The sequence below is a fragment of the Lasiosphaeria miniovina genome (assembly GCF_030549165.1).
Source record: "Lasiosphaeria miniovina strain SMH2392-1A chromosome Unknown B0T26scaffold_4, whole genome shotgun sequence".
Classification (NCBI taxonomy): domain Eukaryota; kingdom Fungi; phylum Ascomycota; class Sordariomycetes; order Sordariales; family Lasiosphaeriaceae; genus Lasiosphaeria; species Lasiosphaeria miniovina.
Window position 1 is genome coordinate 2,021,485 of NW_026848223.1, and position 16,768 is coordinate 2,038,252.

General features: G+C 56.0%; 5 protein-coding genes across 5 annotated transcripts; 3 read left to right on the forward strand and 2 right to left on the reverse strand.

The window, feature by feature from the left end:
- Window positions 1-1,220: 1,220 nt before the first annotated feature.
- Window positions 1,221-2,703, reverse strand: B0T26DRAFT_751383 (glycosyl hydrolase family 61-domain-containing protein; the record flags this gene model as incomplete). Its single annotated transcript, XM_060445367.1, has 6 exons — window positions 1,221-1,429; window positions 1,502-1,565; window positions 1,654-1,846; window positions 1,991-2,177; window positions 2,295-2,547; window positions 2,623-2,703. 6 exons carry the CDS (start codon window positions 2,701-2,703, stop codon window positions 1,221-1,223), a joined length of 987 nt encoding a protein of 328 aa, XP_060296101.1.
- A 1,098-nt stretch (window positions 2,704-3,801) lies between these two features.
- Window positions 3,802-4,626, forward strand: B0T26DRAFT_740759 (thioredoxin-like protein; the record flags this gene model as incomplete). Its single annotated transcript, XM_060443881.1, has 2 exons — window positions 3,802-3,853; window positions 3,968-4,626. The coding sequence occupies 2 exons, from the start codon at window positions 3,802-3,804 to the stop codon at window positions 4,624-4,626; spliced, it is 711 nt and encodes a 236-aa protein (XP_060296102.1).
- Window positions 4,627-5,379: 753 nt separating this feature from the next.
- On the forward strand, window positions 5,380-6,657 carry B0T26DRAFT_647947 (peroxisome membrane protein; the record flags this gene model as incomplete). Its single annotated transcript, XM_060437955.1, has 2 exons — window positions 5,380-5,533; window positions 5,621-6,657. 2 exons carry the CDS (start codon window positions 5,380-5,382, stop codon window positions 6,655-6,657), a joined length of 1,191 nt encoding a protein of 396 aa, XP_060296103.1.
- A 4,753-nt stretch (window positions 6,658-11,410) lies between these two features.
- On the reverse strand, window positions 11,411-12,341 carry B0T26DRAFT_709507 (uncharacterized protein). The gene has a single exon (XM_060441932.1). It carries the CDS (start codon window positions 11,972-11,974, stop codon window positions 11,528-11,530), a length of 447 nt encoding a protein of 148 aa, XP_060296104.1. The 5' UTR covers window positions 11,975-12,341; the 3' UTR covers window positions 11,411-11,527.
- Window positions 12,342-13,811: 1,470 nt separating this feature from the next.
- On the forward strand, window positions 13,812-16,665 carry B0T26DRAFT_740761 (GMC oxidoreductase-domain-containing protein; the record flags this gene model as incomplete). The annotated part of the gene is made up of 13 exons (XM_060443882.1): window positions 13,812-14,111; window positions 14,169-14,335; window positions 14,397-14,523; window positions 14,589-14,725; window positions 14,798-14,819; window positions 14,940-15,033; window positions 15,092-15,256; window positions 15,338-15,526; window positions 15,592-15,625; window positions 15,701-15,818; window positions 15,884-16,255; window positions 16,318-16,454; window positions 16,527-16,665. The coding sequence occupies 13 exons, from the start codon at window positions 13,812-13,814 to the stop codon at window positions 16,663-16,665; spliced, it is 2,001 nt and encodes a 666-aa protein (XP_060296105.1).
- Between the last annotated feature and the right edge of the window lie 103 nt (window positions 16,666-16,768).

The window sequence follows — 16,768 nt, forward strand, 5'->3', positions numbered from 1 at the left end:
AAACATATGTTTCCTTTCGGGAGGAGCGCGAGGCCGGGGTGAATTTGGGTTCGACGGCGACATGGACAACATCGCCGGGGGAGAGGGAGGGTGGGTGGGCAAGGGGGAGGATGCCACAGCATCTGGTGGCGGACTCTACTCTGGCTTCACCCATCACCCCGTGGGCAGTCCTAGGACGCCCTCCCGCCCCCCAGCAATGGATACTGCATTCAAGAGCTCGGCCGAGTACCAACAAGAGCTGGAGAAAGAGGTTATGAAAACACAGTCATAACTTGCGGCGCTCGTCGTGGAGCCTGATTCCGCCCCAGAGCCAAGACCGGGCACCGTAGGGCGAGTCGGGGAAAGGGGCTCCCTCCGCCAAAGACATGTTGGCCCGAGCCTGTTGACCCGTACAGGTGGAGCAAACTATACGAGTTCGAGGCGTTGAGGAACCAACCTGGAGCGGCAGGGGTGGTAGAAGAGGGTGGTTGTTTGCATTGTAGAGGAGATCGGGAAGTGGCTAGGTTGGAGTGGAATCAATTCTTCTCCCGAAGTTACGGATCTATTCGGAGTGGTAGATTCTGTTACTCTTCTATATTCATATAATCATATTATTATTGTACTATAGTTTTTATTATCGGTCATTTATCTTATCAACATCCAGATCTGCTGCTTTCCCTCCCCTGTGACGTAATACGCCTGCCAGTCTATGCCAACAACTTGGACAACGACATCGCCTTCATATATGCTATGCAGGTAGCACTGCTCTGGTTGTCAGAGAGCCTTGCAAGATTCGTTGAAGGGCAATTCCGTGCCGTGTGTTCGGCGTACTGCTACCCAGCTTCCGTTTCATACAGGGGCTAACCAACATGTATTGGCTTCTGTGACTGCGAACGACTTCCCTTCCCTCGTTTTCAGCAGGTGATATATTCACAACAGTAATTCGGTGCAAGTAAATGAAAACAATGATTGCTGTTTGCCAAAACGTGGACACACCGACGATAGATTTACAGTCCAGCTTGTCAGCGCACCGAACGTATGCGCCGTTAATCCGAGTCTATATCGTTCTCATTCCTAAGTAGCTAGACTAATAAATCGCCTCGATCAAAGCAGAGGTTCTCCTTCATAAATTCTCCCTCCTCCCAGAAGACCCAACTTGACACTCTGATAACCTCCCCTTGACTCCCTGCTCAGGGCATCACGACAACACCCCATCCACACCGACAGCCTCATTTTCACATTCAAACAGCGACTGCGGTGGGCGCCACGTAGTGCGCCGACCACGACGCCTCGTACGTGGATGTGGCGACTACGTGCGGCACGTTGCCGACGTACGTGGCCGACGTGACCACCGACTTGACGATCCAGCTGCTCCACAACGTCGCCGTGCTAACGCCCGAGATGGGCCCGAGAGGGACGGCCGTGGTCTCGGCCCACGCGCCGGACCAGACTGTTGGGCCTGGCGTTGTTAGTCAGGCCGGGGTATGGGCCTCGTTTCGCTGCTCAGGCGGAGTGGACTTACCTGGAATCTGGTACGTGGTGGTGGCGCAGGGGGTGGTGAGCGTGGTCTTGGTCGAGCAGTAAATCTGGTAGACGACAGTTAGTCAGGTTGATTCCATGTATTCCATGTCTTTTTCTGCGCCACGAGCATTAGTCGGCGTAAAATCAACGTACGTCGTACACGACGCCAGGGTCGCTGTACTTGTAGGCGCCTGGGAACGAGACGCCCTCGGGCAGCTCGACGGCGCCGTCTCCGACCACCTCGATCTGCACACAGTTGGGGTAGAACTGGGCTCCGCGGAACGGCACCTTCTGGTAGTTGGCGTCGGCCTCGTGTAGGCCAATCATCTCTGCGCGGATGAGGTAGCTAAAAAAGATTACGCGTGTCAGACAACAAAAAAGACAAACCAACAACCAACCAGCAAAAAACAGGGGTGTCTCTCTCTCTCTCCCCGCCGGCCCCTGTCCGCCAGGATCGTGACAGTAGGTGGGTAGTCTGGAATACACGTACTGGCCAGCCTTCAGCCCCGCGGGGATGCGGACGTTCATGTGTCCGTGGTTCGCGGCTATGTCGGCCGTCGTGGCCCATTTGCCCGGCGTGAAGGGCGTCGTGCCCTGCTCGTACAGGCCCTCCTCCCAGATCTTGACGAATGAGTTGTCCGTCGGCGGATCGGGCGACAGGTACACGAGGGCCGGTCCTACGGTTTTATGGCGAGCGCCGCGGTCAGCATACTCTCTCGCTCCAACAGCGGCGTCGGATTTCACCGTAGCCAGCAGGCTCGCCGTTCGGACCGGGGCTGGCTGTAGTTAATTACCGTGATGCGAGTCGGCGATGACATCGTCTGCGTCTGTCCTGTTGTTGTGGTGCCAGTCAAAGGTCAAGTTGTCGCCCGGGGCCACCTTGATGGTGTACGGGACCTGCTTGTCGCCGAGGACGTTGCATCGCATGTCGATCGAGTCGAGGTCTTTGACGGGCGAGTTGGCGTACCCGCGCGGCGGTGGGTTATTGTACGCCGGGGTGCGAATCGCTCGGTACGTCCCTTGGTCAACGCCGTTGACGAAAACGCCCTGGACGGGAGTTAGTTGGCATAACTATGGTGCCGGTTCTTGTGCAGGAAGCTTGTTCCAGCGTTCCCTGCTTACCCAGATGAAGGTGTGCGCCGTCACAGCCTCGATGCCGGATACAGCAACAGCACAAGCACTGAATAACCCGCGGGATCTCATCTTCATAATAGGGCTGGATTCAAAAAAACTTCGTAAACTCCAAGTACAACACCGAACCAGGCTCAAGAAGGGACCCGATATGCCGCTCGCTACCTATTTATCATGCTTCCGGTCGCTAGAGATGCCGGGGTCACAGCTACAAACGCTCCCGGGAAATACCACGGACGAGCATTCATCTAATCCCAAAAGCCTCACTGTATCGAGCCGTGTGCGGATGTGGCATGCCTGTCGTTAGTGGGTGGCCGCTTTAGCCGAGAGACTACTAGACAAATCCAGCGGCAGGCCGAAGCCCGATGGAGTAATCTGCGCCCCTAATAAAAGTCTTGGCTAGGTATATAGATATAGGCCGGCATCTGATGTTTCCGGCTTCGTGGTCCTGTCTATACTGCTAACCCGCAATTAAAGCTCGGCAAGTCGCGAGCAAGCAAGGCAGGCAACGTGTTTCGGTCCCACCGTGACAGGCACCGTAACAGGGACAGTGGCAGTGGCAGTGGCAGTGGCAGTGGCAGTGGCATGTCGCAGCAGCGCAACGCCAAGACGGAGGACCCAACGGCTCGGGTCGCTGCTGGCAGGCTTGGCCGTGACCTCCACCGAGTCGGTAGGAGTCCGATTCTAGTCTCGGTGTCTTGGAAGATCGGACCGTGTCTCTCATGCCTCGCGTGAGTCGGGGTCTCGTTACTCCGCTCTGCAGCTCTGTCTCTGTATGCTGCTCCACGGTCCACGGTCTTACCCCACTCGGCACAGCACGGCGAACTGATTCGCAATCCCCCTCCTCGCAGCGTCCAAAATACCAATACGCGGGGTCAGTGTGCACGACGGAAACTTTAGTACAGGGGTCGCTTATCAATCCATCTTAGTAATCGCCAAATCACACGCATTCCCCCGATCTTCGCGCCATCGATGACGCGAGCTCCGACAGCGCCCATAAAGCAGTGGAGAGCCCCGACCGTTTGTGCTGTGGCTCCCAGCCAGTATATATGCCACCTAGTTGCTGCTGAAGCTTCGCACTGTGACTGATTCTCCATTCTGACCCGGCTGCATCTGCAAACTCGTTAGCAAAAAAGTTCGACCCGTGTAGAGAAAAGCGACGAAGTCATCATGGCTTCTCAGGACGCCAAGCTCATCCTCTATACCAACCACCGCTGCCCATGTGAGTCCCCATCCGTACCCCAGTAATAGGCGCCCCCGGCCACCAACCGGCCACCAACCGGCAGTCGTACCGGCAGTCGTACCGTTGCCGGCCGGGCTGACACGCTGCGTGCAGGGGCACACCGCGCGCACATTGCGCTCGAGGAGCTCAGGCTGCCGTTTGAGGAGGTCATCATCGACTTGGACACGCCCCGCACGCCCGAGTACCTGAAGATCAACCCGCGCGGCCTGGTTCCGGCCCTGTCGTACAATGGCGAGATCATCATCGAGTCGGGCATTGTTGCGGCATTCTTGGCCGACGCCTTCCCGTCGCACCTTGTGCCCGCCTCCGACGCCCCGGGCGGTGCGCTTCGCCGCGCTCGCATCGCTCTGTTTGTCGATGCGTACTTCTCCAAGTTCCAGAGCTCCCTCTTCAAGCTCGGCGCGGCCAAGACCGAAGCCGAGGCCAGCGCTGTCGTCGACGCGGCCGTGGCGAACCTTGTCAAGGAGGTCGAGCCGCTGCTTGCCGACACGAAGCCATACTTTGGCGGGAGCGATAAGCTCACGCTGGCCGAGGTGCTCTCGGGGTCATTCGTCCTCCGGCTTCTGTCGTCAGCCAAGGCCGGCATCTACCCCCCGAGCCTGATCAACCAGATCCAGGAGAAGGCGCCCAACTTCTACAATTGGGCCCAGGCCGTGTCTTTGCACCCAAGCGTCACCTCCATCTACGACGAGGAGGACGTCATCACCCACACCAAGAAGAGAATCGAGAAACTCAAGGCAGCGGCCGCTTGACTGCAGACAGGCCATGTCGCAAGCAGCAGCAGACTGTGAAGATGGCTGTGGGAGCGCCTTGGTGTTGCGAGCTTGTCGTTGGAGATCGACTTGAGCACAGTGGGAGAAATTTGGACTGTCGATTGTCCCCAGTCCCAAATACCAAATGATAAAAATCATTTTGGGCGTTTGCGGTCGGGGCGGGCCTGTAGTGCGCATTTCGACTTCCCAGTACTGAATGAAGAAAAGACAAATACATATGAAGAACAGCAAAAAAACAATTCAATTGCACGATATCAAAACACTGGGCAGCGATGATGGGTTTAAAAGTGATGCGGAAGGTACAGAGGCGGAGCCCGAAATCCGGACGGAATTAACAGAACACGGGGGACGGAATTTGCCATAAATCTTGAAATTGCATAGAAGCGCGCACGTGACACACCTGGCCCTGCAATCTGTTATCCGTATCCGTCTCGCGTGCCGGGGCAGCTGGAAGGCCTGAGGCTTTCCAAAACACCCCCACAATTGGCGCCACAGGTGACAGCCGAGGCCCAGGTACCCATGGAAGCTTGCCCCATTCAACGCCAGCGCAACGCCCGACGATGGGATTTTGTCGTTCCCAACTGCCAACCGCCAACCGCCAACAGCTAGTCTCCCTCCATCTCGGGTCGTCGCTCGCGTAGTGCGACCTTTGCGCCGTTCCGCTGCAGCCGACGCTGAACTCGTGTCGATGCCTGATGCCGCGCATTCCGCTTTGAACTGTTTGCTTTGGCAATGTCGAAGCCGAGCCCACCCGACGCGGGAATCCGAAGTGCGCTATCCCTGCCGCCGCGATGGCTGCACATCTACGACGACTTCATCGCCAAGAACGCCCACCAAGTCTCGCAAATAGAGTCGGCCCTGCGGTCGCTGACATACATCATTCCCGGTATGCAGACCCAGGCGTTCCATCCGTGATTGACACGCCCTGCCCATGCTGCCATCTGCCGCCGAGAGCTAACCTCCCTTGGTCGAGCAGGCCGCTTCCGTGATGCCGAAATCGCTTCCGAGTCAATTCATAGTGGCGTCCAGCTGCTCTCCCTCTACCACGATACCCTCCTCCGGCGCGTGCTCGCGCTTTCGAAGCTGCCCACGGTCCCGGTTGCCCAGATCCCCTCCCCGCACAGCCGCTACACGCGCTTCTGGACGCTCAAGAGCACTCTCTACCGGCGCGTCGCCTACCTGCTGCAGATCGTCAACTATGTCGAGCTGCTGTGCGAGATGGCGGCCAAGCGCCGCGGCGAGCGCACCCGGTGGCGCGTCGTCATCCTACTCGAGGCCATCAAGGCCGTGTGCCGCCTACTGCTGCTGCGCATAACCAAGTCGCGCCCGCTGGTGTCGCCTATGCTCCCCGAGCGCGAGCCCGTCCCCGAGGAGCCATCCGAGGATGCCCAGGATGAAGCCGAGTTGCGCGCCGCCCTCGAGGAGGACGACGTGGATCGGAACGGGCTGCGTGCCTCCAACGGCTCCGCACATCACAACGATTGCCGACAGCAGATACCACAAAAGGGACCCAACGGCGAGTGGGTCATGCCGCGGACCGGCATGTCCCTCCCGACCCTCCCCGCGCCGGGCGACATCAGCGGGTACCTGCTGTCGCGGGTGCTGACGGCCGACGACATCAAGCCGGCGACCAATCTGCTCAACCAGCTGCAGGGGTCGGCGCACGTGGCCGAGGTGCTGCACATCCTGACCCCGGTCATATACGCCGTGGCCATGGCGCGCAGCCGTGACAAGCGCCGTGCGTGGTCGCCGTGGCTGCTAGGGCTGGGCGTCGAACTGGCGGCGCGGCAGCTACGCGACCGCGGCCTACGCACCACTCCGCTAGAGCGCGACGAGTGGAGCCGCCGCGGCTGGGCCATGGGCTGGTGGGCCATGCGCGGCGCCTTCTACGAGAACGTCACCAAGGGTGTCGTTGCTGGCGTGCGCCGCCGTATGCCCAGCCTCGTCGGCGGCATCCTCGAGGACTACGAGTACCTATGGGAGAACTACTACTTTAGCACCGGCCCCTGAGGCTAGGTGTATTTAAGGGTCTACAAGCCGCTTGTTAGGTATGTGTGTGTGGTTGACAACATGACAGAGACATAGAGGTCCTCGCGGGACTTGGCATAATCTTCACTGCACATCCCAGATAGAATGGGATATGGCATATGAGCAGGTAGAACGCAGAAGAGCGAATTTCTGCTATACGGTGAGATTGAGTATCTTTCCTGCATAGGTATGACCCCAAAAGCCGTGATGGACGGAGGATCTGGGGCCATTCAAGAGCCCCATGTACACTTATTTGCATCAAATGTTTTGATATTTTACCGTGTTAATTTTATTTTTACTTTATTTCGGAAATAAAACACAACAAGTCCCAATACGTAGCGTGTTAGTGGGTGTGATAAAGTAAATTACATTGCCCCAACTTGCGGTATGTCCTTCAACCTTGTTCTCACTACACTCGGTCACTCACTTCACCCATTACACGCACAATTTTTACTTCGAAGCTGACTCCTTTCCGCCATCAACATTCCTGCTCGCCTGCGCCGCCTCGCCCGCCCTCTTCATAATCTCGCCCGCGCCCTTGCCAGCCTTGACGACATCTCGGGTTTGTTGCGAGACTCGGCCGATTTCTCCATCAGGGCCCCTTCCGCCGGGGTGGGGAGCTTAACCTTGCTGTCGTCTGCGGGCATTCTTTCGTTTCGGTTTGACGTCCTAGACTTGCAAAGATAGACAAAAGCAGAAGGAGAAGGCAGGTCTACCTCCTGAGCTACGAGTCGATCGAAATGTGAGCTGACTTTTTGCAATTGATCATTTGTGCTGTTACTCTGGGTGCCTATTTGGCGTGTCCCTCGGGGTTCTTAAGTAAGGTAGTTGATAGCGAGGAAAATAGTGGTACAAAACCGAAGCCTGGTTAAACTCTCCTCATTTATCACATCCTGGGTAACTCCGTGTGGGCTCTGCTCTGTCGACCACACAACCATTTCCCATACGTTAATTACTCAGCTTCACTCGACCATTCTCGCTTCCTCCCAGACTCCTACCATCTAACCAATGACCATACTGGATCCTCAACACATGCAAACCTTTGTTTCCGACTATTGCGTGACAATCAAAATTGCAAAAAAGGTCTGCGTGTCGTGGCAACATGTTTTCCAGCGCAAGAAAGGACGTCAACGACACCCTCATCAGGGCGGGGCCCGGTGGCATCGTGATGATTCAGGGGGCCGGGGGATCTTCGCAGAGGCGGCGTGAAGGAAATAAAAAGAAAAAGAAGGCGACGATGACGGGACAGACAAGGCAGGTAGGCAGTTTTGTTGTTTGGTCATGGCCCCTTTTTCCAGCCGCTTGTGGGCTTTGCCTGTGCCGGAAACCTGCCAACTCTCAGCCCAGCACAGCAGCAGCAGCAGTGACGGCGGGAGCGCCGCCAGCAGTGGCAATAGCACCACAACATGACATTTTTCTATGCCTCATACGTTTTGGAGCAGCATCAGCAAAATTACGGCCATCAGGGGGCAATAGAAAGAGTCAAATAGAGGTGGATAGCAATTACTGTGGTACTTTTACAAACCTGTCAAGACACCTCGCGTACGGACCGTGTGCTCTTGCGAGCGTCCTTGTCCAGCTTTCCTGTCTGTTTTTCTTCTGGGATAGAGCGTCGTGCATTGAGATGGTTCTCTGGCCAGAGCGTGCCGGCAGGGCAGGGTAATTGCCATGAATGAACTTGGCCCGGGGTGGTGTTTTCTTTCGCCACTCAGATTTCAGCTGACATATTAGTACGGACACTACCTCTTCAAAATCTTTTTCTTATTGTGCTTTTTCTGTGACGCGGTGAAAAGGCACCCTCTAGGGTGTTGTGGAAGAGGTTGAAAGAGCGTTGTTTTCTATATAAAAGAAGGAGCAGAGGAGGCCTATATATACGAGCAGAGCGAGTGGCAGCGAGCTCGGTAAGGGGGCCCGCAGGGCCCTAGTAAGCTCCACAGAGCAACAAGGATATTCTGTGTCACATTTTCCGAGTACGTAGAGATGTAATTGCGTGTTACCATTGCAGCCGAGTACCATAGGTAGAAGAAGGATGCAAGCCTCGTCATTATATTATAAGCTTGCTTAATACACCAGCAGGACTCCCGTCGTGGCTGAACACTTGGTAAAAAGTGTATGAGCGATGCTCAACTGAGAGGAAAGGCGATATTGGCAATTCCCAGTTCGCCTAAGGTAATCTCCGAAGGTAAATCAGGAGCTGTCACCGCGGCGGCGGTGGTTGGCGGATGGAGAGGATGACCCGGATGTAGCCGGAGAAACAATACCGGTATAGACAGTGTCATGTTTCACGGCGTCTATTACCGAAGGACGAACAGCTACGGCATGGGCAGAGAGTTACCGGCACCACATTCTTAGCACGGTGTTGAGGTTCCGTACATGAATGCCGTGGGCGGGCCCGTGACATTGGCGGTTCATCACAAGTCAGGCACCAGTGTAGGCGAGCTTAGGTCCGAAGTCTAGGGACTACTAGCTCGTTTGACATCTCTGATATAAGGTAGCTGATCTACCCATCTGATCTCAGGGGGTTGTGCTTCTTTCGTTATTCTCTCCTAATTTTAAACAGACCGCACGGGCTCTTCCTTTTCATCGCACCACTCTTTGACTGTTGGAGATAACCAAGTCCAAAATTTGGGAATTGGGCAAGCACAACCTAAAGCCAAATAATTAGATATGATACGACGCATCCATGTTACTGGTGACTCTATTTACAAACAAAGGACTAGATGATATTTAGACTCGCGATTGGCTTGCCTTCCGTGTGTCTCGGTATGTCGGATGGTCAGTTCAAGGAGACATGGTCAATTTCATCTGATCTTGAGATTTAACAGCTTTCCATCATCAATTGCAGCGAGGAGAACAATTTGTACTTTTTCCTCCCTTCCCTCTCTCCTCTTCCCATCCGCCCATAGCACGACTCTTGACATATAAGCCATGGATCTGCATGCTAGTATTGGGCGTCCAACTACTCCCAACCTGGAATCTGAGGCCAATGATTTCGAGGATTCATCGACGAACGTTTAAGACGGTCTGATCACACCTGCGTCAGTGGCAGCGAGGATCATCCCCAATTTTATGCGAGCAGATCTTGGCAAAGTACTGGAAATCCAACAGGATTAACAAAGTGCTGAGTCGGGTGCCGTTCTAGCGTAAAGACATCACTGCCGAATCCATCGCGAGGCAGTATCTTCCCGTCTTCTTGCTTCTGCGCTACATCTCAGCGCTGTCCCGTATCGAGTCCATCGTCGATAATACATTGTTTGGGCGACTCACACGATAATGCGACTCGGAGAAGTTCCACAAGTGCAAGTTCCGGTTATTGCCTCTGCCTCTTGACACCAAGAAGTGTCAGGGAGAGCTGCCCTTTGGCGGGATTCTAATAGTCTATCACAGGGAGAAGCTAGGAGATAAGATTCCGAGACCTAGAAAACACAAGTCCATATTTGATCTATGGAGGACAAGACGGCGGCCGTCAAAGACGCCCAAATACCCCCAATAGACGATCTACGTATATATTGAAATTTCTAGACCAGGTGGTTAGACAGGTCAAGCATCCACATAGAAATATCAATAGAATCAAGACAGATGACGTTGGTGTGTAACAAGGTTAAGTACCTAGGCTTCTCAAAAGCCCAAGTAGCTCATTAAATGATTAAGGAGGCGGTCAAAGGTTTCTTGAGCCTATAATCTACTGATGTGAGCCTAGATAACTCCAACGCAAGGTGCGTCCGGGGAGGTGAGAGTAAGAGGTCGCACTTCAAGAGGGTGGCTCATGGAAATGTCACACTAAATTGCGCGAAATCATCACGCGCAAGCGAGCTAAAGAAAATCCACTCGAGCTCAGCCCTAGCAAAGGCCCGTCAAAACCTACGTTAGTAAAACTAGTTCCGACATAGATCTAGAAACAACGCTAGGCAAGCAGCGTTAGCCTAGCCAAGAAACTAGTCGAGAGCATGGGTCCCAAAGTCCCAGACGCCATCAGGGAGAAATCGACCCACTATGATTCGGACGAGACTATATGGGGTGAGTAGTAATTAGTTGAAGCCTGGCATTCCTCACTTTCTAGGATCAGACAAAAAGTCAATGTCTTCATAGCTTCCCCCTCGGGTAAGATATCCAGGATGGACCACATGGGACAGTTCGGCTCGTTAGCGGACAGAAACTTGTACGCTGTACTCAATCAACTACAAGTAAGTAACTATTAGTACGCCAAGGTGAAGGATTCAAGCACGTGGAACAACCCACACCATGATCATCATCATCATCATCATCACCACCTTATTGTGCCCCTCTCTTCCCCCCACAACCACCAATAACAACAAGCATCCAGTAACTGGCCAGCTCGTCACGTAGCTCTGCACCATCCCATGTCAACAGACAGACAGACAGGCCTGTCCAACCCGTCTCCGAGCATCCCGGCCAACGAGGTCCCATGACCGCCCCCCAAAATCTCCGCGTCGGCCTTGTGGCCCGAGTTCGAACAAGCTGCTCTCCATATGCAGAGGTAGGTAGGTGATATTAACTCTTACCGGCATGCGTGCGCCATGCGATGCAAAAGGAAGGGAGAATGAGATCAAGGCCCAGAGACTTGGCGACGTATACACGCTCACACGTGGCCTGCCCGCCTCGGACCTACCTCGGGGTTGGACAACTCGTGGCACACGCCGGCTTCTACTAACCAGGTTACTCGCGGGTTTAGGAAGGTAAGGGGCTGTTATTGCCTGCCTGGCGCAGCGGCTAGCGTCGCTGCTTTGGGGCGGATGGGTGCGCGTCCAAGTTTTGGCGGGGGCCATTGGCGAATGGGATGACTCGTTGCTGCTGTTACCAGTATTACCAAAGCTGCCAGCAAGCAGCTGGGCTAAATTCGCGGACGTCCTTCTGCTGGCGATAGTACTGAGGAAGTATCCAAGACCGGCAGGCGGGCAGATGGGAGAAGAGGGGAAAAGGGGGGAGAGAGACTAGGGATTGGTGGACATTTGTGTCTAACACCCCGAGTTTTCCGAATCCGAACTTGGAAAGATCCAATTGGCGTGCTTTGAATCCCATTGGATTTACGTCTCTGGCGATGGGAGCACATGCCAAGAAAGCAAGCACGACATCCTGTTTGGAGCTTCCTAGCAAGTCCGGAAAAGAGGTTGGTAGACAAAAGCTGCCTTACAATCCCGTGTTCGTCCTCAATCCTCCATCCTCTGCGGGCTAGTACTACGCCGGCTCGAGTCGAGAGAGGAGCGAGGAGAGAGAGGAGACGGGCCGTAAGCACTGCCCCTTTTCGTACATAGCATGGTGATGCTTGCTTACCCGCCATGTTTGATCCGGTCCTTGGCTGTGATGGGTATAAGACGGGGTTGCTGCGGGTCTGCCAATGCCTATCTAAATCGACGTCTCCGCACCTCACTCGAATCGGGACCGCCGTGGCTGCCAAGCTACGTCTGGTTAGGTAGGCGAGCAGAGCTCAATTCCTTTCAAAAATGCTGTGTGGACCTGTTCAGTCCGTAGTCGAGTGCGGATACCTTCATCCACCCCCAAACACGCCAACCCCGCGTTATTACCTGTCACTTCCCCCCGCATGCGAGCACAAGCAAAAAGTGGGGAAGAGGGGGGCCAAGAAACAGCGGCGCGCCCCCCATTGATGTGCCGTGCAGTCGCGCGCTTTGATTGCCCCCCGGTTTGGCTATGCATGGCTCGCTGCCCCAAACACCCCTGCCCCCAAGAACGTCCATCTGGCCCCCCTTTTCCTTTCGCCCCCCTCATCTGGTCGATCGAGTGGGTATTACGATGATGGTGGCTTGGCCTTCTTCACGTCTTGACTGGCTGCGACTTGAACTAGCCCCCCCCTCTTGTCCGTGTCCAATGTCGGGTGTGGCTTTTCCTCGCTCGACCACGCTTGCATCGCACTAATGCCCGCTGCGGCTCTGCTGCCATCCTTCGGAGGACGACGCCGGACCATTTCCCCGTATTCTGCAGGGAATGTGGAGCTGGATGTGGAATGGGGATGGTCCATGGGTCGACCGACCACGCGTCGTTGGCCCTGCAGGGAGGAGCAGCACCGAACGACCCCCTCTCTCCAAATGTCCATCTCGGCGGCAGCCCAGCGTCAGGAGCCCCGGGACGATTGACCGGCGGGAAGCTCGCATTCGGTGAAGGGGAACATTTAGACTCGCCCAGTTATTGTCATGCAAGACCTGCACGTTTCGAGTTGCACTGCTTGCTGCTCGACGGCTTTTCATCCAGCAAGACGGTGGCTACTAGTAAGTGCCGATGAGGTCGTACAACACGAGGTGAGTGGTGGCCGGCACGGGCTGGCTGGCCAGTGCAGGCGGGAAAGAGCAAGCCGTATGGCCAGCATCAAACCGTCGCATATTAAGCCGGGCCTGGGTCTCATCCAGAGGAGACAGGAGCGAAGCAAGCAATGGCATCGCCACCACAAGTACGCACATAATTAAGGTGCATCGTAGATCGGAGAAGCACCAGAGTGCGAGCTGCCCACAGCGCACGGGGGGAATGGGGTTGCTGTTGATGATGCTGCAGCGCTCTGCTACTACCCCCTCACTCGTGGTCCCCAATTCCCATAGTAAGTCGATGGTTGACTACTGCTTGGGGACGGACCTGCTAAAATTGGCCTACCCACTAGCGGTGCCAGAAGCGGGCCCCAATAGCAAGCCTCGATTCCACCTCTCTCGATACTGCCGTCACCATTTCATCCCGAGTGAGCCGTGCAAACCGCCGTGGCACAGCATGGTTCAGGAAGAGGGGTTCCCAAGCACGCGTCGTAAGTTTTGAGATCAGCAGCATCTCTCCCTCTCGGGCTAAGGTGGTAAAAGAGGATCCTGCAGGGCCCACCCTTCAACCTTGAACCAGGGCGCCTGAACACCTTCAAGCATTGGTATTGGATGGGGAACACTGCCATGGGGAGATGGCTGATGCACGTTCGTGCTGGACCCTTCCAGGTCTCGAGAGGGGTCATGCCGGTCCCGGGGATCATTCGGAGAGCACTGGTCAAGTCTTGAAGAGGTACTGGACATGTCCAGAGGATGAGCAGCAGCTCGAGGTATAAGAACCCGGCATCCGCCTGGCCATCTTTTTCTTCTCCTGTCTCACCTCACAGTCCATCTCAGGGCAACCTGACAGAGACAACGTCCAACATGTCGCCGCTCCCAGAGGAGTTCGATATCATCGTGTGCGGCGGGGGCAGCTGCGGTTGCGTGGTGGCGGGTAGACTGGCCAACCTGGATCACAACCTCAAGGTGCTGCTCATTGAGGCTGGCGAGAGCAACCTCAACAACCCGTGGGTGTTCCGCCCGGGCATCTTCCCGCGGAACATGAAGCTGGACTCTAAGACGGCCTCCTTCTACGAGTCCTCCCCGTCGGAGCACCTCAATGGCCGCCGAGCTATTGTGCCGGCAGCCCATATCCTGGGCGGTGGCTCGTCCATCAACTTCATGGTATGGCCACTGGTCCTGGATACCGAGGCCGACCGTCAAACATGCTAACTCTAACAGATGTACACGCGGGCCTCAGCTTCCGATTATGACGACTTTCAGGCCAAGGGCTGGACGACCGAGGAGCTGATCCCACTGATGAAGAAGCACGAGACGTACCAGCGCGCCTCCCACAACCGGGACACGCACGGTTTCGAGGGCCCCATCAAGGTCTCGTTCGGAAATCAGTACGCAACAGCAGGCTCATCTCTGATGATAGTTGGCCGGCCACTGACTTTTGCTCAACAGCGTGTACCCCATCAAGGATGACTTTCTCCGTGCTGCCGAGTCCCAGGGCATCCCGGTCGTCGACGATCTGCAGGATCTCAAGACGGGCCACGGCGCTGAGCAGTGGCTGAAGTGGATCAACCGCGACGTAAGCATGCGTGCTTTACCAGGTCGTCGTACGTTTGGGTGCGGCTGCTAACGACAAGGTTCCAGACTGGCCGGCGAAGTGACAGCGCCCACGCGTACATCCACTCGACCCGCTCCGTGCATTCGAATTTGTATCTTGCCACCAACACCAAGGTCGACAAGGTCATCATCGAGAACGGCAGGGCCGTCGGTGTCCTGACTGTGTAAGTCGTATTTATCCAGGTGCGACGGCAATGATTCTTCAAACCGTACACGACAGCTGACGTCCGAGACAGGCCGACCAAGCCAATGGGCGAAGTACGTTTTCAAGCACCCCTGACAAGCCAGGGTCACGATACCCACTCGAGACTATACTCGTAATGGCTGGCTGACTGGCTGACTGACTGGCTGACTGGCTGGCTGACTGACTGGCTGCAGAACCGCGGATCCCGCATCTTCAGGGCACGCAAGCAGATTGTCGTGTCCGGCGGAACCATGTCCTCGCCCCTCATTCTTCAGCGCTCGGGCATCGGTATGTTCGCCCCGAACACATACCATGGCCTGAGTTGAAAAAGCTGACCTTTTTTCAGGTGATGCCGGCAAGCTCCGCCGTGCTGGAGTCAAGCCCATCGTCGACCTCCCCGGCGTCGGCCTCAACTTCCAGGACCATTACCTGACCTTCTCCGTGTACCGCGCCAAGCCCGGCACCGACTCGTTTGACGACTTTGCCCGCGGCGAGCCCGAGGTGCAGAAGCGTATGAAGTCCCAACTTAATCAAATTGCCATGTGGGAATTGCCATGTGGTTCAATGTGCTAACCATACATCCGTCGCTCAGGCGTCTTCGACGAGTGGAACATCAAGGGTACTGGTCCTCTGGCCACCAACGGCATTGAGGCGGGCGTCAAGGTCCGTCCGACCGAGAAGGAGCTGCGCGAGTTTGAGTCCTGGCCCACCCCGCACTTCAAGGACGGCTGGAAGTCGTACTTCAAGGAAAAGCCCGACAAGCCCGTAATGCACTACTCTGGTAGGTGCTCGAACGTTTCGTCTGTGACTGTGAATGACTGAATACCTGCTGACTAACCTCTCAAGTGATTGCCGGCTGGTTTGGCGACCACATGCTGATGTGAGTTTGAAATCTGTGTCATCTATCTGCCATATATCGTGCGGGCGGCAATGCTGACGGTTTTGCGATGAACAGGCCTCCTGGCAACTTCTTCACCATGTTTCATTTCCTCGAGTATCCCTTCTCGCGCGGCAAAACGCACATCACGTCGCCGGACCCGTACGCGGTGCCCGACTTTGACGCCGGCTTCATGGCATGTCCCCCTCATATCAGGCTCACTAGCCCCCCCGTCGACGGCGTTACTAACTCTCAGCATAGAACGACGAGCGCGACATGGTGCCGATGGTGTGGGGGTACATCAAGTCGCGCGAGACGGCGCGGCGCATGGACGCGTACGCGGGTGAGGTACAAAACATGCACCCCGTGTACGACTTCGACTCCAAGGCGCGGGCGTACGACCTCGACCTGGCCGACACCAACAAGTACGCGCTGCCGGGCAACATCACGGCGGGCATCCAGCACGGCTCGTGGACGGTGCCCGTGCCCGAGCCCGACGAGCGGCCCAACGGCAGCCTCGTCACTAGCAACCAAAAGGCCAAGCGCAAGGAGCTGCAATACTCCAACAAGGACATTTCGGCCATCGAGGACTGGGTCAAGCGCCACGTCGAGACCACCTGGCACTGCCTTGGCGTAAGTAGTTGACCTGTTAGAACCGTCGCGAAGGCGCGAGGCTGACTGTGGCGAATCGATAGACGTGCTCCATGGCGCCCCGCGAGGGCAACAGCATCGTCAAGCACGGCGTGCTGGACGAGCGCCTCAACGTGTACGGCGTCGAGGGGCTCAAGGTGGCCGATCTCAGCATCTGCCCGGACAACGTCGGCTGCAACACGTGAGTCTCCCCGTAAAATTGCTTCAATGGTTGCACAAACATCATGACTAACAATTATATTTCCCTGCGCAGATACTCGACGGCCCTGCTCATTGGCGAGAAGGCCGCCGTGCTCGTGGCCGAGGACCTGGGATACTCGGGTGCCGCGCTCGACATGAAGGTGCCCGACTACCACGCCCCGGGCGAGAACCGCCTCGCAGGCAGGCTTTGAGGTTGTCTTGTGTGAGTGTCGGGGTTTCTAGGAGAAAAAGTGGCGGAAACCCTGGGAGATCTATTAGCGAGGATTGTTGACGAATTACCACGGCCGAAGTATT